The sequence below is a fragment of the Erythrolamprus reginae genome, chromosome 2, assembly GCF_031021105.1.
Source record: "Erythrolamprus reginae isolate rEryReg1 chromosome 2, rEryReg1.hap1, whole genome shotgun sequence".
Lineage (NCBI taxonomy): Eukaryota > Metazoa > Chordata > Lepidosauria > Squamata > Dipsadidae > Erythrolamprus > Erythrolamprus reginae.
In genome coordinates, this window is record NC_091951.1 from 214603484 (window position 1) to 214631070 (window position 27587).

The 27587-nt window shown below is 40.5% G+C and overlaps 1 protein-coding gene across 3 annotated transcripts in view; it reads left to right on the top strand.

Moving 5' to 3' along the window:
• Positions 1-27587, top strand: part of ATG4D (autophagy related 4D cysteine peptidase) — a 64881-nt gene that overhangs the window by 30548 nt on the left and 6746 nt on the right. For all 3 annotated transcript variants that reach the window (XM_070741785.1, XM_070741787.1, XM_070741786.1), the window contains 4 exons: positions 11171-11235; positions 11363-11511; positions 11931-12009; positions 12197-12273. In XM_070741785.1, coding sequence (XP_070597886.1) covers positions 11171-11235; positions 11363-11511; positions 11931-12009; positions 12197-12273 — 370 coding nt within the window. The remainder of the gene's footprint in view (positions 1-11170; positions 11236-11362; positions 11512-11930; positions 12010-12196; positions 12274-27587) is intronic.

Sequence of the window (27587 nt, forward strand, 5' to 3'; positions counted from 1 at the left end):
CAGTTGAAACACGCTGGCAGAACACTTTCTTTCATCTCTCCCATTTCTGCTTTAATGTTTGCATGTTGTTGTCTCACTTCATCTCTGTTGTTATCAATTGAAATCTGGGGGTTTTGCATAAACTCTTGTATCACTAACAGAGATTCTTGGATAGTTTGAAGACTCAGTTGAGATGAAGATTTCTCTTTGAAAGTATGCTTGTTGGGAAGGAGAGTCTTGTGAAAGCAATGATAAGGTAGAAGCCTGCTTTTTCGAAGTTTTTAAGGTTGATGTCGTGTTAGACATGTTAGATAGGCCTCTAAAATCTTTTCTGAATAGCCACTCTTAGATTTGTATTTAATATACAGTGGTACCTCATGATACGAACCCCTCATCATATGAACTTTTCGAGATACAAACCCAGGGTTCGGATTTTTTTTGCCTCTTCTTACGAACTTTTTTCACCTTACGAACCTGCCAAGCCGCCACTGAGATTTCTTTGCAAGCCATAGGCAGGTTTTTGCGATCCTGGGATCCCATGAGGCTCCCCTCCATGGGAAACCCCACCTCCTGACTTCCGCATTTTTGCAATGCTGTAGGGAAATCCCAGGAGAGGAATCCCAGGATCGCAAAAAACGGGCGCTCTGCTGGGCAGAGTAGGGGGGACAAAAACAGGAAGAAAAGACTCATGGAGCTCAAGGGAGAAGAAAGGTGTTGGGGAGATGAGGAGAGAGAGGTGGACAAAAACGGGAAGAAAAGGCTCAAGGGAGGAGAAAGGTGTGGGGGAGATGAGAGTGAGGTGAGTAAAAACGGGAACAAAAGGCTCATGGAGCTCAAGGGAGGAGAAAGGTGTGGGGGAGATGAGGAGAGAGAGGTGGGCAAAAAAGCGGAGGGAAAGGCTCATGGAACTCAAGAGAGGAGAAAGGTGTGGGGGAGATGAGGAGAGAGAGGTGGGCAAAAACGGGAGGGAAAGGCTCATGGAGCTCAAGGGAGGAGAAAGGTGTGGGGGAGATGAGGAGAGAGAGGTGGGCAAAAAAGTGGAGGGAAAGGCCCATGGAGCTCAAGGGAGGAGAAAGGTGTGGGGGAGATGAGGAGAGAGAGGTGGGCAAAAAAGTGGAGGGAAAGGCCCATGGAGCACAAGGGAGGAGAAAGGTGTGGGGGAGATGAGGAGAGAGAGGTGGGCAAAAAAGTGGAGGGAAAGGCCCATGGAGCTCAAGGGAGGAGAAAGGTGTGGGGGAGATGAGGAGAGAGAGGTGGGCAAAAACGGGAGGGAAGGGCTCATGGAACTCAAGGGAGAAGAAAGGTGTAGGAGAGATGAGAGAGAGGTGGACAAAAACGGGAAGAAAAGGCTCATGGAGCTCAAGGGAGGAGAAAGGTGTGGGGGAGAGGAGGAGAGAGAGGTGGACAAAAATGGGAGGGATTTAGATTTATAGATTTAGATTTAGATTTAGATTTATTGGATTTATATGCCGCCCCTCTCCGCAAACTCGGGGCGGTTCACAACAATAATAAAAACAGTACATAGTAACAAATCCAATGCCCACCAATCTAATTACAATTTTAAGTTTAAAAATTCATAAAACAATCCCAATATATATAAAAACCAGGCACAATCAATCAAACGGCAAAACAACATGGGCAAGGGGGAGATGTTTTAGTTCCCCCATGCCTGACGACAGAGGTGGGTTTTAAGGAGTTTACGAAAGGCAGGGAGGGTGGGGGCAATCCTAATCTCAGGGGGGAGCTGGTTCCAGAGGGTCGGAGCCCCCACAGAGAAGGCTCTTCCCCTGGGTCCCACCAGACGACATTGTTTAGTCGACGGGACCCGAAGAAGGCCGACTCTGTGGGACCTAACCGGTTGCTGGGATTCGTGCGGCAGGAGGTGGTCCCGAAGATATTCTGGTCCGGCGCCATGAAGGGCTTTATAGGTCATAACCAATACTTTGAATTGTGACCGGAAACTGATCAGCAACCAATGCAGACTGCGGAGTGTTGGAGTAATATGGGCATACTTAGAGAAGCCCATAATTGCTCTCGCAGCTGCATTCTGCACGATCTGAAGTTTCCGAACACTTTTCAAAGGTAGCCCCATGTAGAGAGCGTTACAGTAGTCGAGCCTCGAGGTGATGAGGACATGAGTGACTGAGTAATGACTCCCGGTCCAAATAGGGCCGCAACTGGTGCACCAGGCGAACCTGGGCAAACGCCCCCCTCGCCACAGCTGAAAGGTGTTTCTCTAATGTGAGCTGTGGATCGAGGAGGACGCCCAAGTTGCAAACCCTCTCTGAGGGGGTCAATAATTACCCCCCCCAGGGTAATGGACGGACAGATAGAATTGTCCTTGGGAGGCAAAACTCACAGCCACTCCGTCTTGTTTGGGTTGAGTTTGAGTTTGTTGACACCCATCCAGGCCCCAACAGCCTCCAGGCAGCGGCACATCACTTCCACTGCTTCGTTGACTGGACATGGGGTGGAGATGTACAACTGGGTATCATCGGCGTATTGATGATACCTCACCCCAAGCCCTTGGATGATCTCACCCAGTGGGAGGTCAAGGAGCACCAGGACAGAGGACAAGCCCCTGTCCCAGGCCCGCCAGAGATCATCCATCAACGCGACCAAAGCAGTTTCCGTGCTGTAGCCGGGCCTGAATCCAGACAGTTGAGGACCTAGATAATCGGCTTCTTCCAAGGACCGCTGGAGTTGAAGTGCCACCACCTTCTCCACAACCTTCCCCATAAAGGGAAGGTTGGAGACTGGACGGTAGTTATTAAGCACGGCTGGGTCCAGGGAAGGCTTCTTGAGGAGGGGGCGCACAAGTGCCTCCTTATAAAGGGCCGGAAAGGACCCCCTCTCCAAGGAGGCATTGACAATCTCCTGGACCCAGCTCCGTGTCACCCCTCGACTGGCCGAAACCAGCCAAGAGGGACACGGATCCAGTGATAGGCTCATGGAGCTCAAGGGAGGAGAAAGGTGTGGGGGAGATGAGGAGAGAGAGGTGGGCAAAAACGGGAGGGAAAGGCTCAGGGAGCTCAAGGGAGGTGAAAGGTGTGGGGGAGATGAGAGAGAGGTGGACAAAAATGGGAAGAAAAGGCTCATGGAGCTCAAGGGAGGAGAAAGGTGTGGGGGAGATGAGGAGAGAGAGGTGGGTAAAAACGAGAGGGAAAGGCTCATGGAGCTCAAGGGAAAAGAAAGGTGTGGGGGAGATGAGAGAGAGGTGGACAAAAACGGGAAGAAAAGGCTCATGGAGCTCAAGGGAGGAGAAAGGTGTGGGGGAAATGAGGAGAGAGAGGTGATCAAAAACAGAAGGAAAAAGCTTATGGAGCTCAAGGGAGGAGAAAGGTGTGGGGGAGATGAGAGAGAGATAGGCAAAAAAAGGAGAGGGAAAGGCTCATGGAGCTCAAGGGAGGAGAAAGATGTGGGGGAAATGAGGAGAGAGAGGTTGGCAAAAACGGGAGGGAAGGGCTCATGGAGCTCAAGGGAGAAGAAAGGTGTGGGGGAGATGAGGAGAGAGAGGTGAACAAAAACGGAAAGAAAAGGCTCATGGAGCTCAAGGGAGGAGAAAGGTGTGGGGGAGATGAGGAGGGAGAGGTGGGCAAAAACGGGAGGGAAAGGCTCATAGAGCTCAAGGGAGAAGAAAGGTGTTCGCCTCAGCTTTGTCTGGCCGCCGCTTTTTTTTTTTTAGCCTTAATATTTTGGATTCTCCTAATTGGCTTGCACACATTATTGGCTTTTCCATTGATTCCTATGGGAAACATTGTTTCATCTTGCAAACTTTTCACCTTACAAACCTCGTCCCGGAACCAATTAAGTTCGTAAGACAAGGTATTACTGTACTTAATTTACTTAATTTCTAGTTGATATACTCTAAATCAGCATTTCCCAACCGGTGTGCCGCAGCACACTAGTGTGCCACGAGACATGGCCAGGTGTGCCACGAAGCTCCTAGGGAAGCTCCAGCTGTGTGGGGCGCTGCCGGCATAGATCCCTGTAAGCTGCACAGTGAGGAGGCACGGAAACTTTTACAAACATTGGAGCCCGGCTTGGCTCCTACCGCGGAGATGGCTGCAGCTGCGGTGGAGCCTGCGACTTCTCCTATTCCTCCTCCTCCTCCGGCCGCCGTCCTGCTGTGCTCCTTGTCTGAGCAGTCCCATCGCCTGTGTCCCGGCACCCCTGCCTGAGTGTTGTCCTGTGGATGGTCTTGGGCTGCACAGTCGCTTCCTGGTTCCCTCTCCTCCCACCGCCTGTGTCTCCCGCCGTCGCCTCCCACCAAGCCGGCGGCCGTTGCCGTGGGTTCCTCGAGTGGGAGCTGCCGCTTCCCTCCAGCCAGCCCAGCCACGCTGCCGTAGAAAGCACAGAGGTTATTGCCATAGCTTCTGCCTCCACTCAGGGAGCCACCGTGGTCACCGCACCTTTTCCTCTCGCTCAGCTCAACTACGATGGCTCCCTGAGTAGAGGCAAAAGCTATGGCAATAACCTCTGCACTTTCTACGGCAGCATGGCTGGGCTGCCTGGAAGGAAGCGGCAGCTCCGGCCCGAGGAATGAGGCGCTGGCGGTAGACACAGGCGGTGGGAGGAGAGGGAACCAGGAAGCAACCGTAAAGCCCAAGACCAGCCACAGGACGACCTTCAGCCAGGGGCGCCGGGACTGCGCGCAGCCATGGTGGGAGCAGCATGAGAAAGAGAGTTATTCCATCCCAGAGGAGACGCCCACCGAGCTGCAGGTCCCGCTGCCATCATCTTCTTTCCCTCCGCCTCTTTCTCCTCATGCAGCCTGAGCCAGCCTTTGCGAGTCCGCCCTGGCTTTCGCTTCGCCCCATGATTTCCCCGCAATTTCATCCAGGCCACCTCTTGCCTCCTTTTGAACTGCGGGGAAATCTGCGGGCGAAGCAAAAGCCAGGGCGGGAGAGAAGTGCGGGGGTGGGGAAGGAGGAGAGCCCCTCAGCGCTTCCCCTCCGCCAAGCTGCCTGCTTGTCCTCGCGCCTCGTTGCTACCTCCTGCCTTTTTCCAGGGGCCTTTGGAAGGGGAAGGGGGGGGGAAGGGGGGATTGGGGGTGGCTGCAGCGGCTTCTCGTCCTCCTCATCTGGCTACTAACACCCGCCCGGCCCCTCTTGCAGTCCCTTCACCGAGCGCTTTTGTCCCAGGCTGTCAGCGAAAGGGCTACAGGACAGGCGGGGCAGGCGTTCTTCTCACAGCTGAGACATAGCAAGAGACAGAGAGAGAGAGAGAAAGAGAGACATAGCAAGAGAGAGAGAGACAGAGAAAGAGAGGCAGAGAGAGAGAGAAAGAGACACAGAGAAAGAGACACAGAAAGAGAGAGAAAGAGAGACATAGCAAGAGAGGCAGAGAGAGAGAGAGAAAGAAAGAGAGACATAGCAAGAGAGACAGAGAGAGAGGCAGAGAGAGAAAGAGAAACAGCAAGAGAGACAGAAAGAGAGAGACAGAAAGAGAGACATAGCAAGAGGCAGAGAGAGAGAGAAAGAGAGACAGAGAAAGAGAGGCAGAGAAAGAGAGGCAGAGAGAGAAAGAGAGACACACAGAAAGAGAGAGAGACAAAGAGAAAGACAGAGAAAGAAAGAGAGCTAGCAAGGGAGAGAGAAAGAGAGAGAGAAAGAGAGAGAGAAAGAGAGAAAGAAAGAGAGAGAATGAAAGAGAGATAGGAAGAGAGGCAGAGAGAGCAAGGGAGAGAGAAAGACATATAGGGAGGGAAGGAGGGAGAGAGAAAGAGAGCAAAAAAGAGAGGAAGAAAGAAAGAGGGATGGAGAGAGAAAGAAGGGAAGGAAGGAAGAGAGAGAGAAAGAGTGAGGGAGAAATAGAGCGAAATGGAGGAAGATTTTTTTTGTCAAAACTTTTCTTTAGCCGCCCCTCTCCCCCCTCCCCCTCTGTTCAGTGTTCCCCAGGATTTTGAAAATATGAATAATGTGCCGCGGCTCAAAAAAGGTTGGGAAACACTGCTCTAAATATTTTATCTCCGTTTCCAAAATTCATTTACCAAGGTTTACCAAATACCAAATACCTGAATACAAATATAGTAACTTATATCTTATGTAATTTGACTTACGAAACTAAATAAGTAAATAAAAATACAGTTATTAAATTAGCGTAAAATTATTTAAATACTAAATTAATTACTTAATTATTACATTAACTATTTGATTTCTTACTATTAATTACTTTCAAATGAATATTATTGCTTATCTACTTTACAAATAATTAATCACAGTTAGTTACTTAAAATAATTGCTTATTAATAGATATTTAGTTGATTAGATGGTTAATAATCAAATGTTTAAGGCAAAGTAATAATAGCAACAAAAAAGTAACAATGTAAATAACAATATAAGAAGGTTGTAGAAGGAGGGGGGAAGACACTTTAGCAATTCATTCTATTTGTAAACAAAGAAAAGAGAGAAAAAGTAGAGAAGAGGAAGGAAGAGAGAAGGGAAGGAAGAAAAAAGAATCCAAATATACTTAAACTATTGTTACTGTCCGATCTTTTTAGTCCATATATATGTAGATTATTCTTCTAATAGTATCCTTCTTGCACAATAATGTTCGGATTTCAAACATATTCCAACTGACAATTAAAGGGAGTCATAGTCAAGTTCCACAGTTGAAGAAAAATCCAAGATGGATCCAGAAAACAGATATAATCCAAGTTTCAGCAACTGTTCCAAAACAATCCACTGTCCAAACTTGCCATCTAGGATAGGGTCCCAATCACAATTGATTATATCTCAAGAAAAATTAAAAAAAAGTCAATCCACTATATAATTTTAGCCTCTTCTATCTTCTCTCTTCCAGAGTCTAATCCTCTTTTTTGCAATGTCCCTTTAAATCCGTAATGACAACGTCATCATGTGCACAAAAGGCATAAACTGCCGATCCAATGTTCTCAAATTCTGGCTATCACCAGCTCCTGATCCCTCAAATCAAATATAAAGTGGCACTCACTCTTTCCAGGAGAAGGTCCACTGATATTTATAAATTTTAAAGCTCAAACTTGTCCTTTGTTCTTGTTACGTCACGGCAGTGTTAAGTTCCGTTTCATGAATCTCCACTCAATTTTACTTCATTCCATCGCTCGACCTTTCTAGCAATTTTAGAAATACCTAAGTCATGGGATTCTTTTTATACTTTTTCTCTTTCCTTTGGTGATCTGTTTCCTCCGATCGACTTCTAGTTGAATTTTTGATTTCCTCCTATGTAGACATTCTGTTAAGGCCGGGCACCCACCGTAGCTGATGCCCGGTTCTTCTTCCCTGGAGCTGCGGGGCAATCCTTGTTCTCCGAGGCAGTGGCAATCTGCCTCTCGGACACCAGGAGACCCCCTGTTCTATGATCAGACTCTCCAGGTCTGATCAAATCGCAAAAACACGACCACCAGGGAGAAAAAGGAGGTTCAGGAACAGAGTCTTTTTTTGCTGTTCTAGTTTTCTTTCGTTTTCTTTCTGTTTTTTTCCTGTGGCGATTGATTCGTCTTTCTTCTGGCTTGCTTCTTCTAATCCCTCTCTACTTCCCTTACTTTCTTTCCAGTCCTAGCCCTTTTTCTTCACAAAAGTTTCTTGCTTCTTCCACTGCTTCTATTCTGATTTTCTTGTTATAATCATACCCTCTGGTGCCAGCCATCTAAACATTACGTTTTCTTTAATCAATCTCTTTGTTAAAAATTGGTACTGTCTTCTATTTTCTCTTATTCTTCGCAGTACCTGTTTCAATATTATGATTTCTTTGCCCTTGTAAGTAATTATTTGATTTCATGACCATCTCTTAAAACTTTTCCTGCAAATTTTATGTGAACTTCCCAGGGTAAATGGTGCCTCCTTGCAAAATTTGTGTAAACTCTGTATAGTTCATCGACTTCACGTATTATCTCTTGTGGCTCCATTTGTAAGATTTCAGCCAATATCTCTATCATTTTCTCTCCTAACTTCTCTTCCTTTTCTTCTGCTATATTCTGGAAATGTAAGTTATATGATGCACGCTCCATCTCTAAGTGGGTGATAGCTTCTTCTAAATTTCTTGTTGATGCATCATTTTTCTCTTCAATCGCCTCCATTTTCTGTTCAACTTTCTCCACCTTGTCTTCTATATTTTTTAAATTTTCTGTTCATTTTCTAGTAGTGTTTGCTGAATATCCACAATTTTTTCATCCATACCTTTGACTTTTTCTTTTAGGTTGCCCATCTCTGCTTTTAGTTTTTCATGCTGCTGTTTTGCTTCTTCTCTACTACTTTCTAATGTTATCTGAGATTTAGCCATTGATTCTTTCATCTGGATTAGCATTTCCTGAATTGATTGTAAGCTAGTCATTGATCCAGATTTTTCTTTAGACAACATCATATCTAATGTTTTCTGGTGTGAAGGTGATTCCTGCGATATCAGTGTAATATTAGAGGATTGTTTTTTACAAATCTTGATTGTTGTTATTATGCTGGTCATGTTATTTGACAAATTTTCCCACAGTATCATATAATTATTAGCTCAATGTTTTCTTAAATAAATTATTAACAAAAACAAAGAAAAAATCTATTTCTAAGCAGATCTTATCAAATACTAAATCAATGTTACAATATATTAATAATGCTATTGACTATGAACTGTATGATTAATATATAATAATTAAGTGCTTAAATAGATAGTTTCAGTTTAATATCTAGTATTTCTAAATATTCAAATTCCTAAATAATTGTATGTTCTATAATTACTAATTGTCTACAAGTTTTACAATAATAACTAATGTATTAAATAATCTTAAGTAAATTTCAAAATCCTATTAATATTCCAGTTATCTAAAATAAATATAAATTCTATGTAAGAAGAAAATAGATAAAGGAAGGAAAAAAGAAAAGAAGAGAGCAAAAGCTGTGATATGAGAAAAAAGGGGAAATCAATTATCAATCAGCAATGCTGACCAAATAAATTTATCAACGTTAGAAGTGCCAAGAGGGAAAAAATTATTCCAGCAGTCTTTCATATTTGAACAAAAAAAAGAGAAAAAGAAAAAGAGAAGGGAAAAGAAAAAAATCCCCCAAATAAATAATAATAAGTAGTAATAAAAATAGTTGTTTTATATGTTTAGTTCCATCTATTTCCCCTCCGAAAAAAGGAAAAGAAAAAAGAGAAAAGGGAATTTCTTAAGTCCAGTTAAATCCGCTTTTCTTTATCCAAGTAAGGTTGTAATCCACAAACTTGTGTACTCAAAGGAGAGAAACAATCCTTAATCCACAGTCCCAAATAAAATGTTGTTATAGAGTTTTATAAATATTGTAAAGTTCCTTAATTGTTAAACTTCTTAAATATTAGGATAATACAGATAGGATTATGAAAACGTAATAATAAGTGTATAATTTAGTCCCGGAACCCAAACTCACTTTCTAGTGAGTAATCACCCGCTAGTGATTATTCAATTTCTTTTTTTTCTTCTGCACTGTCACTCACAGTCCAGCTCAGTAATGGTGTTGTCTCTGTGCCCACTCTCTTCCTTTCACAATCTTTCAACAGTTCCTTGTCCCCTTAAAAACAGTCATTCAATAACAGCTTACCTTTTATTTCTTATGGGTAAGTCCGCTGTCTCGTTAATTTCACAAATTCTTGAGAACTCTATGATCTTATTGAATGAATGTTAATGGAAGTTTTTAAAGTTAGAATTTTTAAAGATTATTTTTATGTATATTAATTGTATAAATTGTACTATTGTTTCTTGTATATGCTGTGAGCCGTCCCAAGTCCTTGGAGAAGGACGGCATACAAATCCAATTAAAACTAAACTAAAACTAAACTTATTTTAGATTTATTGTCTCCCTGTGTACTTTCAATCCACTTACTTTCTCTCATGCTGTCATGGAGCACGCATTCTGCTTGTGGCTTTCCACGATCACTCTCTTTGCACTTTCACTTTCCGCCTCGAGTTTAAACTTATTTAATCTAGTCCATTGGGGTTCTCACCATCAGTCTGGTTTTGATAGATTCTTTAAGATATTCTTTATATATTCTCCAATTGCTTCTTTTGATCACTCTTCTGTTTCCTGCTATGGCCGGACACACTAGTTCTTTCCTCCCAAAGCTGCGGGGCTGTCCTTGTCCCTCAGGGTAGTGGCGATCTGCCCTGAAGACTCCCGAGATCCCCCTGTTCAACGATCGATCCCTCCGAATCCGATCGAACCGCACATAGTGGCCTTAGGGAGGAAAAAAGAAGATTTGGGAGTGGAGCTCCCGCTCTCCTGCCTCCTCTCGCAGTCCTACTGCCATCGGAAGTCCCAAAATAATTAATTCTAATTTGGAATAGCTATTCTCCATCTGAAATAGGCTGTTTCAATTACTTTGGTAGTAATTGAAACAGCCTCAAAACATTGGTTTTGAGTATTCTCAGAGTGACTGAAAAAAATTGTTTCAAATTTAAAAAGTGGGTGATTCAAAGGGTTAATATTGAAACATTTTACATGCTCCTAATTATTTCAGTATTCTATTCAGTATTCTATTCAGTATTCTATTGGGTTTTCAGCTAGTGAGAGTCAGGTTCTCTGCCAAGAATCCTCCATGTTCTTATTTGGGGAATTTTTGACAGCACAACTAGGGATAATCAAACTCTGTTATCACAAGGTTTCAGAATGGTTGACTTAAGCACTAAATGCACCTTAAAATGCTTGCTTAGAGTGCAAATGTTGTCCAAATTTTACTAAAAAGAGTAACAATAGAACTTTGCTGGTTTTCTTCTCCTTGATGAATTGCATTATTAATTATGAAAAAGAGAAAAGCAGTACAAGGCAAAGCTCACATTTCTTTAGCATCTGTATTTTTCAGAAGCTGTCACCTTGAAATTCAAATATATTCTTATTAGAGAAAGGGAACCTATGGCCTCCCAAATGTTGCTAAATTAGAATTCCTGGCATGTCATACCTTTACCCAGGTTGATTCAGTTTTCTATGAGTTGTGGGTCAGAAACATCAACAGGTTAAAATATTCTACCATTTTATGTATTGGGGCAGCAATGGCATTTTGGAAGCTTTTCTGACTCCTACGTCATTATGCTATCACAAACTGAGCCCGATTTCTTTTTATTCCAGCAAGGATATTTCCCATTAATGTTAACTGTTTGTCTACTCTCCATCCCCCTTCCCATGACAATCATCTGAACTGTGCAGATTGGCAGAATATTGTTCCACTGAAGTGTGCTATTTTGTTCATGTAGGAAAGCAGTGGATTGCTCCATAGAAGCAGGCAACTTGGTAATATATGTTTCTCAGGATTGCACAGGTAAGGCTTGGAGAAGGGGGAATTGGGAAAGTTTGTTTTAGGCTCAAGTCTCAGTGCAGTCAAAAGGATTTAACTAGCTTTTTGTCCATATAGTTTATGACTGAATTATCTTCTCGTGTCCCCATAGTGTACAAAGGGGATGTGGGAAACCTAGCCAAGAAGAGTAACAGCAGGACTCCATGGGATCCTGAGGCAGAATGGAAAGCAGTCATTATACTGGTGCCCATGCGGCTGGGTGGAGAGACTTTTAATCCTGCCTATGTGGAGTGCATCAAGGTGACTTGAGAACAGGTGCAAATAGTGGGATACCGGGGTTCATATACAATTCGTGTTGATGTCTCGTTCTTTTCCAACTGATTGCATGAATTGGACATATTGATTGTCTCTCAAAGTTGCATATTCAGTAAACAGAATTGTACAATGTCTGCGTAGGAAAGGGTTTCTAGAACCTCCTTCTATGTATTCCCATTTGTTTAACTAAGACAAGAATATTGCTCTTAGAAAATCAGCAAATCAGGAATAGCAGTAAACTGAATTACCAGCTTTCCCAACTTTTACGACTTACATTCTTTCTTTATATTTATCCAATGTGGTTGAAAAGTGATAGTCTCTCTCCTAGTCATTGTAGATGGGGTTGAATTGGAAAAAGAAGAAACATTTGGTGAAATTCCTGAATTCTGAACTTTATTCTGCAGGAGCTGTTGAAATTAGATTTCTGCATTGGAATTATTGGAGGAAAACCAAAACATTCATTGTACTTTGTCGGATATCAAGGTAATCGACCACTTAAGCAGCAGACTAATTCAAAGAGGACGCATGTGAACCAATTGGTTGAAAAAGCAGCTAAGGGCATGTTGAGTGGTCCATGTCTCTTCTGACAAGTGCAGTTTTTTTTCAAGTAGAAGATAATCAAACTAAGATGCATTGCTTATGTCTGCCTCCTACTTCCCTTGCTGCCTAGATGACTTCTTGTTATACTTGGATCCCCATTACTGTCAGCCTTTTGTGGATACCACTAAGGAGAACTTTCCTGTAGAGGTGAGCATTTATCAATATCTCTTTGAACTTAAGGAATGTAATAATTGAGAAGATCATGAAAGTACAGTGGTACCTCTACTTAAGAACTTAATTCATTCCGTGATCAGGTTCTTAAGTAGAAAAGTTTGTAAGTAGAAGAAATTTTTCCCATTATGAATCAATGTAAAAGCAGATAATACGTGCAAACCCATTAGGAAAGAAATAAAAGCTCGGAATTTGGGTGGGAGGAGGAGGAAGAGGAGGACAGTCGCTTCCGAAGGAAGAAGGTGAGGTGAGGGTAATAAAAAAAATTCAAAACTTTAAGGCTTAACAAAAAGAGGAATTCTGAGGCGGCGAAGAGGAGCACGCACCTCCCATACACTGTGCCAGAGACAGAAACCCAGGCAGGCGAGAGGGGGGAACCTCTCGCTCCTTTGACCAAAAGTCAGCTGCTGCTGCTGCTACTGCTTCCTCTTCCTTGCCATTCTGAAGGGCTCTCCTGTCCTCGCTTGCTCGCTTTGTAGCCAACACCTTTCCTTCACTGTGGTGACTCTTCGGTTTGGCTGAAGCTGAGTTGATCCAGCTGGGGCAAAGCACCCTCTTTTGCCTTTCTGCACCCAGACACTCCGGGAGGCAGCCTCGTGCCGGGCGTATGGGAGGCAGCGCGAGAGAGTCACCACAGCAAAGTGGTTTATTCCCTCTCCAAGTGCCTAGAGAAAGGAAAACGCTCAGTTTCATCTGGGCTGCCCAGAGCGAAGGGAGCGTTTCGTTTCTCTGGGTGCTGGCAGAGGTTTATTCCTTCTCCAAGCGCCCAGAGAAGGGAAAATACTTTGTTCGCTCTGGACTGACAAAGCCTCCTTAAGCGCCACTGAAAGACTCCTCTGGCAGCCCAATTAAAGCCCAAGATGGCCGGATTAAGGAGGAATGGCAGGAAACTGGCCGGCCCTTCGTGCCGCTCTCAAATTTCCTGGGAAATTTTTCGGGGCTTGGGTTGTTAATTAGAAAATGGTTCTTAATAATAGGCAAAAAAAATCTTGAACACCTGGTTCTTATCTAGTGTTCTTAGTTAGAGGTACCACTGTAATTAGAACTCCAGAAACAATCCAATATAAGGAAGAATACTCCGATTGAAGAAAGTATTTGCTATAGCCAAATTATACATCTTAGTACTGAAGGTAGGACAAATCATAAGGAGAAGAAAAGTAGATTTTACTACGGTCGGAAATCCTTACAATGTGGGACATTTGTAAGTCAGGCTTGGGGCTATCTTTAAATTTTCCTTTCTTGTACTTACATAGATTGAGAATTGAATGAGATTTTCTGGATTCCATTGGAAATTGAAAGCAGAACAAGAACATCATGAACAATGAGTTTACTACTGAGTTCATTATATTCTTGTTCTGTTTTCAATGAGGGCCCCTTTTTTGGAAGCAGAACATGCAGTGTAAATATTAAAGTAGACCTTAAACTTAAAGTGATGGTTATATTAATATTGAATCTTAAACTTATACTTAAGATCCAATATTAATATAATCATTACTGTTTGACAGAGTGTTCTCCACATCGGAGAAAAATTACTGTATGAGTCAAGATAGCACTTTCACATTAAAATGTAAAAACCTCCTAAATTTTGATTCTGCTTTCTGAGAAAAGTATTATCTCAGATTATCTGGCAAGTTTTAAACTAAATCTGGGATGGTGAGGGAGGGGAAGGGAAGCATTAGTATCCAGAATCACCCTAAAAAATGTCCAGTATCCATAATCTTATAACAAATAAGGAAGCAATAGGAAAGGGATGCTCATGAATACATCAGAAGATGCAGAAAGGTTATATTCAAGGTCACAAATTATGGGGAACATGCAGAAAAAATTAGAAGACTTAGTAAAGAGGAAGTAAATATGGCTTATTGGTATTATTAATACCAAAGCACAGGAAAGGCACACAAGGCTGGTGGGTTGACCGGCTGACGGGCATCTTTGGCGGGAGTGCTATGGCTTTCTCCGAGCCTGATTCCTGGGGTGAGCATGTTTTTGTTTTGTTTTTTTAAAATATATTTTTTATTGATTTTTAACAATTTAACATCACACAACATAAAACAGTGCGTAGTGAATTGTGCCCACCACCCCGACATACAGTGGTCCCCCGATTATCGCGAGGGTTCCGTTCCAGGACCCCTCGCGACAATCGATTCTTCGTGAAGTAGCGGTGCGGAAGTAAAAACACCATCTGCGCATGCGCAGATGGTGTTTTTACTTCCGCCGCAGCAGCGAGGAGCCGAAGATTGGGGTTTCCCCGCCGCCCACGCAAACTCCTCGCTGCTGCTGCGCCCGCCGCTTGTCTTGTCCGCCCGCCGCTTGTCCACCGCCTGCCTGCCCTTCGCCCGCCGCTCGCCCGCCCTTCGCCCGCCCACGCCCTTCGCTCGCGCCGCTTCCCAGCTGAGTCCTGAAGCCAGACGGCAAAGGCGAACTTCTGCGTTTGGCTTCGGGACTCAGCTGGGAAGCGGCGCTGGGGTCTTACTGGCCGCCCACGCAAAGGGGAAACCCCGGCTCCTCGCTGATGCCCGCCGCTCGCCCTCCCGCCAGCAAGAGGGGGAAGACCCAGGGAAGCCGCCCAGCAGCTGATCTGCCCGGGGAACGCAAACTCCACCATCTACGCATGCGTGGCCATAGAAAAAAGGGGCGCGCATGCGCAGATGGTGTTTTTACTTCCGGGTGGAAAAATCGCGATATAGCGATTAGCAATGTTCGAGAGTGCGAAACTGGGGGGATCACTGTACACACATTCCCCACCACCAAATTGGAGGTATTTCTTGTATAGTCCACTTAACCCAAGAGCAATATATCTGTTTACATGTTATAGAGTGATTCCAATCCATTTCTTGTAGCTTGGTCTCGGATTCTGCTCGTCATATAACGTCTTACCTTGTCCCACCGTCCCATCAGCTGTCCCAACTCAGTTTCATTATCCAAATTTATCCTTTTTTCCATAATTTCAAATTGAATATGATCCACCATGTACCTATACCAATTTTGCATTGTCCATTTTGTCGCATCCTTCCAACCCAGAACTATTACTGCCTGAGCGCTTTCTATTGCTGCTTTTTTTATTTCTCTAAATTCTCCCATCGCATTGCTTTTTACTAGTACTGCCATTTCCTTAGTGATTGTCCATTGTATATTTAACATTCTATTGATATCCTCTTTCACTTTTTGCCAAAATTCCTGCACTATCGGGCATTCCCAAAACATATGCATAAACACTCCTTTGTCTTGACAACCATGCCAACAATTCCCCCTGACATTCTGCTGAAAATGTGCGAATTGAACGGGAGTGAAATACCACTTATGTAATATTTTCCTTCTCATTTCCCTGATTCTTGTATTTTTTATTTTCCTTATATCTTCTACTATATTTTCCATTTCTTGTGCCTCTACTTATATCTCATTTTGCCACCATTTAGTCAATCCATCGATCGTGTCCCCGTCTGACTGCACTAGCAATTTGTATATATTAGTTACTTGCGCCTTTATCCCCTCACTTTTTTCTCTTATTATTTTCTCTAACCCTGTCTCCTCCCTCCATAATACTTCTTTATTCTCCCTTTCATTTAGATATTTACATATTGCATTTATTTGTAGCCACCTTCCCTTACCTAATCACCATTCTATACGATTTCTACTTGGCCTGCCATCCTTCTCGTATAACTGTTCTATCTTAGTTATCCCTCTTCCCTTCAACTCTCCTATAACCCTATTTAAGTTAATTTCATTTTCTCTATTTATTACATAAAGCGATGACAGTTTAGATTTATATAATCCTATTTTCCCCTGCCATTTTTTCCAAATTTCCATAGTCCCTTTCATTGGGCCTATTAATTTACCTATATCACTCCTATTCCACTTTCTAAAAATTAATTCTCTATTGTTCATCCCATTTATCTGTTTTTCCAATTTCGCCCATTTATTTTCACCTAATTGCAACTCCATTAACCTTTCCATTTGAAAAGCTTCCCTATACAGCTCCAAACATGGAACTCCCCATCCCCCCTCTTTTTCATTCGCAATTAACCACTTTTTTCTTATTCTTGGTCTCTTGTCTTCTTCAATCCAATAATTTAATTTTTTGTCCCACTCTTCAAACTTACATACCGATAGCCCCCCCGACAGCACCTGAAATAGGTACATCATCTTGGGAGCTATCATCATTTTTAAAGCTCTTATTTTAGAGAGTCTCCTTAGCTTTTTATCTTTCCAACTCCTCATCTGTTTCAACATTTTCCTCCATATTAATCTATAATTAATCTCTTCAATTTTCGCTGGGTTTTTCAATAACCAAATTCCCAAATATTTTATTTTTTTAAGTCCTAATTTCAACCCTGATTCTTTCCTAATTTCTATCTTCTCTTTCGGATCTATATTTAAACACACAATCTCTGATTTTTCCATATTAACCGACAGTCCCGATTCCTGCTTAAACTCTTGTAAAATATTTATTATACCTTTAATCATCTCCAGCGGGGTCTGGGTCAATATAATTGCATCATCTGCAAATAAATTTATTTTCATTTCTAATTCCCCTATTCTATATCCTGCCCAAGTGTTATCTTGTCTTATCTTATTAGCTAAGATCTCTATTGCTATTACGAATAATTTTGGAGACAAAGGGCATCCCTGCTTGGTGCCATTTAATATTTTAATACTCTGCGTTCTTTGTCCATTCACTCTTATATATGCTTCATTTCCTTTATAAATCTCTTTTATAGTTTCACTAGTGCCTCCCCCTGTGCTCCCCCCACTGAGAGGGGAGAAGACAAGAAAAAACCTTGCCCATACATGAGGCACATTATCTGGATTACGTTCCCACTCAACTAGCTCCTCTTTCAACCCTTTTTAATTTTATTAAAGAGAAAATTTCTCCCCCCTCCTTTCTCCTTTAAATAATTCCTTCTTTAATTTTAAATTCTTAAACCACCTTTAAATTCTTAAACCACCTTTTTCTCCCCCTTAGACTTCCCCCACTGAATGACAGATATACAGGAATCCCAAGGCATCTCCAAGAAAAATAATAATAATAACAACAATAATAGTAATAGTAATAATTCTTTTCCTCCCCCCCCCCCCCCCCCACAACAAGACAAGGGACCAAACACCATCACTTTCTGGCTCTCTTCTCACGCAGAGCCCGTGTTCTTCTCTGCTCCTTTCTGATGGCCTCCACCTGCCCGCTTAACTCCTTCAGCTGCTCTTCCCTTCGTCTTTCCTCCTCATCTGGGGTACTCCGACTGTCAAAAGCCTCTTCTCCTTCACATGCTAGTGCTCCAGTTTCATCAAACTTAATCCCCAGTTGATCCAATAAAGCCTTTCCCTCCTCCAATGAACGTGCTCTGTACATTTTATTGTCCTGGAACACCAAGATGGCCACTGGGTAGCCCCAGCTAAATCTGGTTCCACTTTGATATAGCCGGCTTGCAATTGGTTTCAACACAGCTCTCGCTCTCAGTGTTTCCCAGGAAAGATCCCTCAGAACCCTTATCTCATTTCCGTCTTGTTTAAGGCTCGTAGAAGTCTTCAAAGTTTTATAAATCATCTCTGCTTTTTTTTCACTGAGGAAAGCAATGATCACATCTCTCTGTCTTCCGTCTCTTCTGGGGGCTGCCCAGTGAACTCGCAGCAACTCCTCCACGCTGACATGCACGCCTGTCTGTATATTTAACCAAGCACAGACAGCTTCTGTTAACTTTAAATCAGAGGCTGAATCCATTCTGAACCCCCGTAAACGCAAATTCCTCCTTCTCTGTCTGTCCTCCAAATTTGCGATTCTATCATTTATTTGTCTTATTTTTCCATCGTAATCCATCACTTGTTTCTCAACTTTCAGTATCTTTCCAGCAGAGGAATCTTCCGCCTTTTTAATTTGCTTTACTTCTAAGTCCAGCTGTTCCATTTTAGTCTCAACTTTATTAAATCTCTGTTCAAATCCACTGCAAATGTCCAGCAGTTTATCCAGTTTTTTTTCAATGTTTGCTAAGCTGGAAACGTCTTCTTTTTTCCCTCCCTCCGCTATTTTAAGATTTATTGTACTCACTTATCACTTCCTTGTTACAGCGAAAGCACCTCCGTCTTTGCTTGAAATCGTAATTCTTCAAATTCTCTTTGATGCCGGCAGATTCTTGTATCTCCTATTTTTTTTCTAAGGAAGATTTATAGTCTTTTTAAGGGGGAGAAAACTCTTTACATTTTATATTTATTCGGAGCCAGAGGTGAAATGCCTAGAAACCAATTCGGCACATGCGCAATCTCTGGGGTGAGCATGTGAGGTTCAGCGGGGCCAACCCCCTTTTCCCACTGCCCTGAGCTTTACTCCTCCAGCAGAGTGATGCCACCATTGGAGTTGATTGAAAAGTGTCTTCCGGGCAGCGAATTTCCCCATGAGAACTTTAAAGCTACAGCTGGGCACTGTGGGTCCTGCCCGCTTTGCATCGTCCCTTCCTCTCATTCCCACCCCACCAACTCTCATGTTTGCAAGGCCAATGTCAGTTGGGCGGAAAGCAGGTTGTGCGTTTCCCCGAGCGACTGAGGAATGCCCAGTACCAACAAGGGACAGAAGGAGTGACCACGAAACCTAGCAAGAGTGCCGCTTCTCCCTCTCCCATGTCACCATTATCTTGTCAGGCCAGGTGAGGAATGATGGGGAAGAGAGGAAAAAGGGGTGGGGTGGGGCCAGCCAGTGGTGGGATCAACCGGTTCTCTGAACTTTAAAAGTTTAGCCGTTTGGCAAGAAGCTGCAACAAAGGGGTCAAAGAGGCATATGTGGTTCCACAGCTGTTTGTTGCCAACCCCTGGGATAAGGCTTTGAGGTAGGGCTTTTATTAACTAGGGTTTTTGGGTAGGACTTCTGTTAGGGACATTCTAACAAATCATGCTAGGGCTTATTCTCTACTTGGGTCTTATTTTCAGGGAAATGCAATATGAGATCTCTATGATCAACTGTGATCTCTGTGTATCATGGTTCAGGGTAGGTGACCTAATTTTGCGTTGTTTGTGTTGTGGTTGGATCACAGCCAGCCTCTTTAATCACAGACTTTGAAGAGAAGGAACCGGGTCCGTCTGAGCATCATAGGCCTGTGTGGCTATCAGAGAATTTGGATATGAGGATGAGGAAGGGATTGAGGGTCCTGCAGAGAATATAGAACACCCAGCTAGGGCTTTGTCTGGGTCCAATGAAGAGGGGGAGATTGTGGAGCCTATTTTAGTTGCATGGGTGAGAAGAATACGTGGGAGACAAGAGCAGTTATGCAGATGTAAAGGGAGGCCTTGAATACTGCTGTGCGTAGTGTGTAATCACAGAGTATTTAAAAGTGGAGGAGATTGGAGGTTCCCTTTGCAGGAAATCAACGTTTATACCTACAAGAGGGAAAGAGCAAGTTCAGAGTTTTTCCCCCTCTCAAATATTGCTGCAGTCTTGAAAAAATATAGTTTTGAGAGGTCTGTGAGTATTTCTGCTTCAGCCAAGCTACAGGTTTTAAGTTACAACTCTGTTTTGGAACATTCCTTTTCAGTTTTGCCGCTCACTTTGAATTTTGGCAGTCGACAGACATTCTTTACTTTAATTTGTGGTTTTCATTTTTTTTAAAAATATTTTTATTGGTTATTTTTTTTAAAAGTATGACAAACAAGACAGATAACATTCAACATATAAAGGAGCTACAATTGCTCCGCTAAGATAAGAATTCTTCCTAATACAGAAAAAAAAAACCTAATTCTAAGTTAGATCTATACAGAAAGGTAAACTTATAAATATAATATCTCTAAATAATCAATAACTGCATTGAGATCTTAAACTTGAAATGAAGTTACATCTATATAGTTATAATTGACATAATTAAAACCAATTAACAAGAATAAATTTATCCAACATGTATCTCTATGTAATATTCAATCTAATAATATATCAAAATATATTAAGCTAGTTGATATTTTATTTCCATATTTTCATAATCCTTAAAATTCTTTTTTTACATTCCACCAATTATAAGCTTCCTGCCAAATTTTATAAAATTGTGTTTCAGCTTCGTTATTTAACCGTCTCGTCATCATATCTAATTCTGCACATTCCATAATTTTCTTAAAAACCTCTTCATCTTTTGGAATTTCCTTTTCCATTTTTGTGCAAAAGTGATCCTAGCTGCTACCAATATATGAATTATTAAATAATATATTTCTTTTTTGTATCTAAAGTCTGTAATACCTAATAAGAAAAATTCTGGAGTCTTCCTGATTTCTTTATTTGTAATTTCTTTTAACCATTTTTCTACCTTGTCCCAATAAATCTTGGTTTTTGGGCATGTCCACCATAAGTGGAAGTATGTGCCAATTTATTTTTTACATTTCCAACAGATAGGTGAAGTACTTGGAAACATCTTAGAGATCCTATTGGGTGGCAGATGCCATCTATAAAACATCTTTATTTGGTTTTCTTTAAAAGAGACCGATTTAGTTATTTTCCAATTATAAGTCCAAACTTTTTCCCATGTATCTAAGTCTATTTCTTTTCCAAAATTCTTGCACCAACTGATCATATTATCTTTTAATACCCAACCTGTTGTCTAATAATTTATTAAGTATTTATATAACTTTCCAATCAATTTCCCCTGGTTTTGAATTAATAATTTCCCAATTGTATTATTATCTTTCTGGAAAATAAATATTTTTATATCTTTTTGATATCTTGAGTTAATCTGGGCGTATTGCCACCAATCTATTTCTACCCCTGACTCTTGTAATTCTTGTCTCGTTTTCAATTTTAATTGATTATCAAGTAGTTCTCTATATTTCCATATTCTGCCTTCTTTTAATAAATTAGGATGAGAAATGGCTTCTATTGAGGAGATCCATTCTGGCATTACTAGAAAATGATTCTTTCTTATCCCATTCCATACTTCTATTAGTGCTTTCCTAATTGTATTTTTCTTAAAATATGAGTGAGTTTTAAGCTTTTTGTATCAAACGAATGCATGCCAACCTAACATTAGATCATGGCCTTCTAAGTTTAATAATCTTCTATTATCCAATGTTAGCCATTCTTTTATGCAAGATAATGCTGCTGCTTGATTGTATAGTTTCCAATTTGGGAGGGAAAGTCCTCCTCTTTCTTTCTGATCTTCTAATGAACTTTGTTTTATTCCAGGTTTCTTGCCTTGCCATATGAATTTCTTAGTAATCTTATTTAACTCATTAGAGAAATTTCCTCCTGGATTTTATTTCTTTCTTTCTTTATTATTTAGATTTGTATGCCGCCCCTCTCCGCGGACTCGGGGCGGCTCACAACAAGGCATAAACAAATCGTAACAAATCCAAATAAATTTAAATATTTTTAAAAGTTTAAAAGAACCCCAATATACTAACAGGCACAAACACAAACATACCATACATAAATTGTACATGCCCGGGGGAGATGTTTCAGTTCCCCCATGCCTGACGGCAAAGGTGGGTTTTAAGAACTTTACGGAAGGCAGGGAGAGTAGGGGTAGTTCTAATCTCCGGGGGGAGTTGGTTCCAGAGAGTCGGGGCCACCACAGAGAAGGCTCTTCCCCTGGGCCCCGCCAACCAACATTGTTTAGTTGACGGGACCCGGAGAAGGCCCACTCTGTGGGACCTAATCGGTCGTTGGGATTCGTGCGGCAGGAGGCGGTCTCGGAGGTATTCAGGTCCAATGCCATGAAGGGCTTTAAAGGTCATAACCAATACTTTGAATTGTGACTGGAAATTGATCGGCAGCCAGTGCAGACTGCGGAGTGATAGTGAAACATGGGCATACCTAGGTAAGCCCATGACTGTTCTCGCAGCTGCATTCCGCACGATCTGAAGTTTCCGAACACTTTTCAAAGGTAGCCCCATGTAGAGAACGTTACAGTAGTTGAACCTCGAGGTGATGAGGGCATGAGTGACTGTGAGCAATGAGTCCCGGTCCAGATAGGGCCACAACTGGTGCACCAGGCGAACCTGGGCAAACGCCCCCCTCGCCACAGCTGAAAGATGGTTCTCTAATGTGAGTTGTGGATCGAGGAGGACGCCCAAGTTGCGGACCCTCTCTGAGGGGGTCAATAATTCCCCCCCCAGGGTAATGGACGGACAGATGGAATTGTCCTTGGGAGGCAGGACCCACAGCCACTCCGTCTTATCCGGGTTGAGTTTGAGTCTGTTGACACCCATCCAGGCCCCAACAGCTTCCAGGCACCGGCACATCACTTCCACTGCTTCGTTGACTGGACATGGGGTGAGATGTAAAGCTGGGTATCATCAGCGTACTGATTGATACCTCACCCCATGCCCTCGGATGATCTCACCCAGCGGTTTCATGTAGATATTAAATAGCAGGGGGGAGAGGACCGACCCCTGAGGCACCCCACAAGGGAGAGACCTTGGAGTCGGATTACCTGAAAAAAGAATAATACTTTGGGTAGAATATTCATTTTAATTGTAGAGATTCTTCCTACTAAAGATAACTGTAAATTATTCCATATTTCCAGGTCTTTTTTAATTTGACCTAATAATTTTATATAGTTATCATTTTTTAGTGATATGGCTTTAGCAGTGATCCAAATACCCAAATACTTTACTTTTTTTGTTATGTTCATATTTGTTAATTTTTCTAGTTGGTTTGTCTGTATCTCTCATGTTTTTTGTAAGTATTTGTGTTTTGTCCTTATTAATTTTTAAACCTGCCACTTTCCCATATTCTTCTATTAAGTATATTAGTTTTGGTATTGAAGTCTTAGGGTCTTCTGTTATGAAAACGATGTCGTCAGCAAGTGCTTGCGCTTTATATATTTCTTTTTTAATCTGTAATCCTTTTATATCTTTTTCTGTTCTTATTTTTATTAATAATATTTCTAATGTTAAGATGAATAATAATGGTGATATGGGACAACCTTGTCTAACACCTCTTTGTATTTTCAATCTTTCTGCTTGTTCATTATTTATTATAATCTTTGCTGATTGGTTGGAATAAATAACATCTATTATATTGAAAAATTTAGTTCCCACATTCATCTTGGTTAGTTGCATTTTCATAAAAAGCCAATCTATGTTGTTGAATGCTTTTTTGGCATCAAGAAATACTAATGCCATTTGCTTTTCTGGATGTTGTTCATAATATTCTAAGGTATTTATTATTGTCCTCAAATTATTTTTAATTTGTCTACCAGGTAGGAATCCATTCTGATCTTCGTGAATTATGTCGTTTATAATATTTTTGAACCTATATGCATATATTGAAATAAAAATTTTATAATCTACATTTAATAACGAGATTGGTCTATAATTTTCCTTTTCTGTTCCTCTTTATGTATTAGTGTTATTAAAGTTTCTGTCCATGATCTAGGTAGTTTTCCATCTGCTATTATCTTATTAAATATCTCTAACATATTTGTGGAAAGAATATCACTATCTAATTTATAGAATTCCGCTGGTATTGTGTCAGGGCGTGTGGCTTTATTATTTTTTTGGTTTTTAATAGATTGTTGTAATTCAGACATTGTAAAAGGTTTATTAAGTTTTTGTTGTTGATCTTCCGTGAATGTTGGTAAGTCTATAGAACTCAAGTACTCAAAGATTTCCTTTTATTTTATTTCTTCTTTTCCATATAATTTTTTATAGAATTCTAGTACTATTTCCTTCTTTTCATCTATTCTATGTCTTATTACGCCTTTACTATCTAATAATTTTTTAATAATTTTTGATTCTCTTTCTTTTCTTAATTTATAAGCCAACCATCTTCCTGGTTTGTTTGCATGTTCAAAGTAATCTTGTTTAACTCTTTTAATTTTTTCGGCTATTTGTTCTTGTTCTATTAGCTTTATTTTGCGTTTTATTATATCGCTCTGATTTTTAACTTTGTCATCGTATTCATTCCGTTGCATTTCAAGTTCTAATTTTTTTAATTCTGCTGTTAGTTTTTGATATTGTATCTTTTTCTCTCTTTTTTGCCATGTAAGAGATTGTTAGGCCCCGAATACAGTGTTCCCTCAATTTTCACGGGTTCGAACTTCGCGGAAAGTCTATACCACGGTTTTTCAAAAATATTAATTAAAAAATACTTTGTGGGGTTTTTTCCCTTTACCATGGTTTTTCCCACCCAATGACATCATATGTCATTGCCAAACTTTCGTCTGCCTTTAATAAATATATTTTTTAATAAACTTTAATAAATAAACATGGTGAGTAATAATCTGAATGGCTGCTAAGGGAATGGGAAATTGCAATTTAGGAGTTTAAAGTATTAAGGGAAGGTTTGTGATACTGTTCATAGCCAAAAATAGTGTATTTACTTCCGCATCTCTACTTCGCGGAAATTCAACTTTCGCGGGCAGTCTCGGAACGCATGCCTCGCGAAAAGCAAGGGAACACTGTATATGCCTTTGTTGTATCCCAAAGATTTTGTGGGGTTGTGTCATTATTTTTATTTATTTCAAAAAAGGATTCTAATTCTTTTTCCGTCCATTCTTTATATAAAGGATCCCGTAGAACATTTCTACTCATGTACCAGTTTTTAGGTTTTCCCTTCCCTTTCCAATATATAACTAGTGGATTATGGTCTGCCCAGCTGTTAGTTTGTATTTCAATATTTGTAATCTGTTCCATTGTATGGATTGGTGCCCATGCCATATCTATTTTTGTCCATATTTTGTGGGGGTTTGAATAAAAAGTATATTGTTTATTTTGTGGGTGGTATTCCCTGCCATATATCTTTTAACAACAGTTATTGGTAAAATTACCTTTTTTTTCTTTCCCTTCCTTTTCCCTGAATAATCCATTTGGCTATTTGGAATTGGATTGAAATCACCTACTATTATCATATTATCTATTGATAATTCAATTATTTTATCATGTAATTCCTTGTAAAATTGTTTTGGATTATCATTCGGTGCATATATAGATATAATAACGAGAGGTTTTGGTTCTAAATCTAGTTGCACAATTAGAATTCTACCTTCACAATCACTATATACCTGTTTTGACTGTATTGTTTCATCAATATACATTGCCACACCTCTTTTTGGGGGGTTTGCTAAACTTGTATATAATTTCCCTAATTTTACTTTTTTGAGTAATTCTCTGTTTGATTTCTTAATATGAACTTCTTGTAAAATATTTATTTGTGCTCTTTGTTTTTTAAGTTTAGTCAATATTTTATTTCTTTTTCTTGGCTTATTCAATCCATTCACATTGACTGAAAAGATTTTTAAATCTTGTAACATCTCTATTTGTAGTATTTTTTGGTTTCTTTAGGTTCTCTCAATATGCTACTTAAGACCAATTCCTGTTGAATTTGTGGTTGTTTCTTTCTGACATCTTGCATTTCCTCCCTCTCTTTGCTGGCAGCCCCCTGTTCCTCTTCTTTATTTTTCAATTCTTTATTTGGTTGTTCTGTTCTATTCAGTCCATTTTGTGCAAAAAAGGCTCTTGCTTGTTCTACACTCTCTATTTGATTCTGGCTCCTTGCCAAAATAAGGAAAGTCCTTCTGGTACAAGCCATCGAAAAGTTATATTTTGTTTAATTAGTACCGAAGTGAGGAAGTAATATTCTCTTCTGGTTTCTCTCACTCTTCTTGGAACTTGTTTTAAGATTATAATATCTTTCTCTTTGTACTTCGGAATTTGAGTTCTTGTCTGTTTCAGAATATCATCTCTGATTATTCTTCTGGCAAACTTGATATGAACTTCTCTTGCAAGGTTGTGTCTCCTTACATAGCCTGTCTGGACTCTGTATATTCATCTATTTCTCTTATAAGTTCTTGTGGATCCATCTGAAGTATTTCTCCTATTATTTCTGCCATCTTTACAGGCATAGTTCCCTCTAAGCTGAGCAGTGAGCAATTGCTCACTTAAAAATAATCATCAACTCAGAGTTTTCCAAACCTGCCCAGAAGCCGAGGGGGAAAGAGTGAGAGGGAAGGAGAGAGAGAGGAAGAGAGAGAAAAAAGAGAGGAAGGAAAAGAAAAAGAAAAAGAATGGGAGTAAGGAAGAGAGAAAGAAAATCAAAATCTAGTTTGAAACTAGCTCAAATATTTAAGTGGCATTTTGATATTGATAGAGTTGCCCTATTATGAGCTCACTGTTATAGGCACACAGTACTGTATTTTATTTTGAAATTCTCTGAGGCAAAACAGGGTGGGTTTTTTATTTGTTTGTTTGTTTGTTTGTTTGTTTGTTTGTTTGTTTATTTATTATTTCTGTGCTGCCCAGTCCCGAAGGGACTGCCGCTCAGACACTATATTTTTCCGCCCACCCAAAAAAAAATTAGAGGGAACACTGTTTACAGGTAAAGCTTCATCCTTCTCTTCACTTATATTTTGAAACCTCAGTCCATGTGAGGCAGATCGGAGTTCAAGATTGGTTATTGCTTTATCAAAGCCTCTATTAAATGCATCATGTTCTTCATATTCTTCCAACTTTTGTCCTACATCTTCTACTTTGTCTTCCATTGTTTGGATTCTTTTTTCATTCTCCTGTAAGTTTTGTTGTATAACTTTGATGTTTCCGTCCATCTCTTTCATGTTTCCTTTCACTTCTCCCATTTCGACTTTCAAATCTCCTATCTCAGTTTTCAAATCCCCCATCTCGGATTTCATTTCAGATTTCACTTCTTCTAAGTATTTTTTAACTTCTTCTCTATTTGTATCCATTGAAATTTGAGCTTTCTGCATGAAATCTTGAATGGAGACTAGGGCTTCTTGTATGGTCTGGAAATTTGATTCTGTTGGAGTTCTCTCTTTTTCTTTATCCCTGGCCAGCATTGTTGTTATTGATCTTTGTTGTAATGGAGATGGTACTGGAGATACCTTCGGAGTAGACATTGGGGTGGATGCCTGGTTTTTTGTTGTTGTTGTTGTAATAGTAGTCGTAGTCGTACTTTGCATCTTAGAAGCACCTCTCATATCTCTAAAGCTTTATAGTCTATCTCCAAATTGGTAATAAACTATCTTAACTTACTCTCTATTATTCTTAAAAATAAATTTTTTTTAAAAAAAAACCTCAGTAGTAATACAATAAAAGCAATATAATAAATGAGTTGAACAATATAAAAAACAGTAATAAGACAGCAATAATATAATAATTAAAATAATAATCCTAATACAATGAAAAAACTAGAGAAAGAAACTTAAACAAGACTTAATCAGACAATCAATATTTAATCAAATACTTAATCAAAAGCAAATGACTATATCTATAAGACAATAAAACAATTAAATCTGTCCAATGTATTAAATCAACAAGAACCTAAAAGTAGTAGGAAAAGAGCAATTTTAAAAAAGAAAAAATTTAAAGGAGAA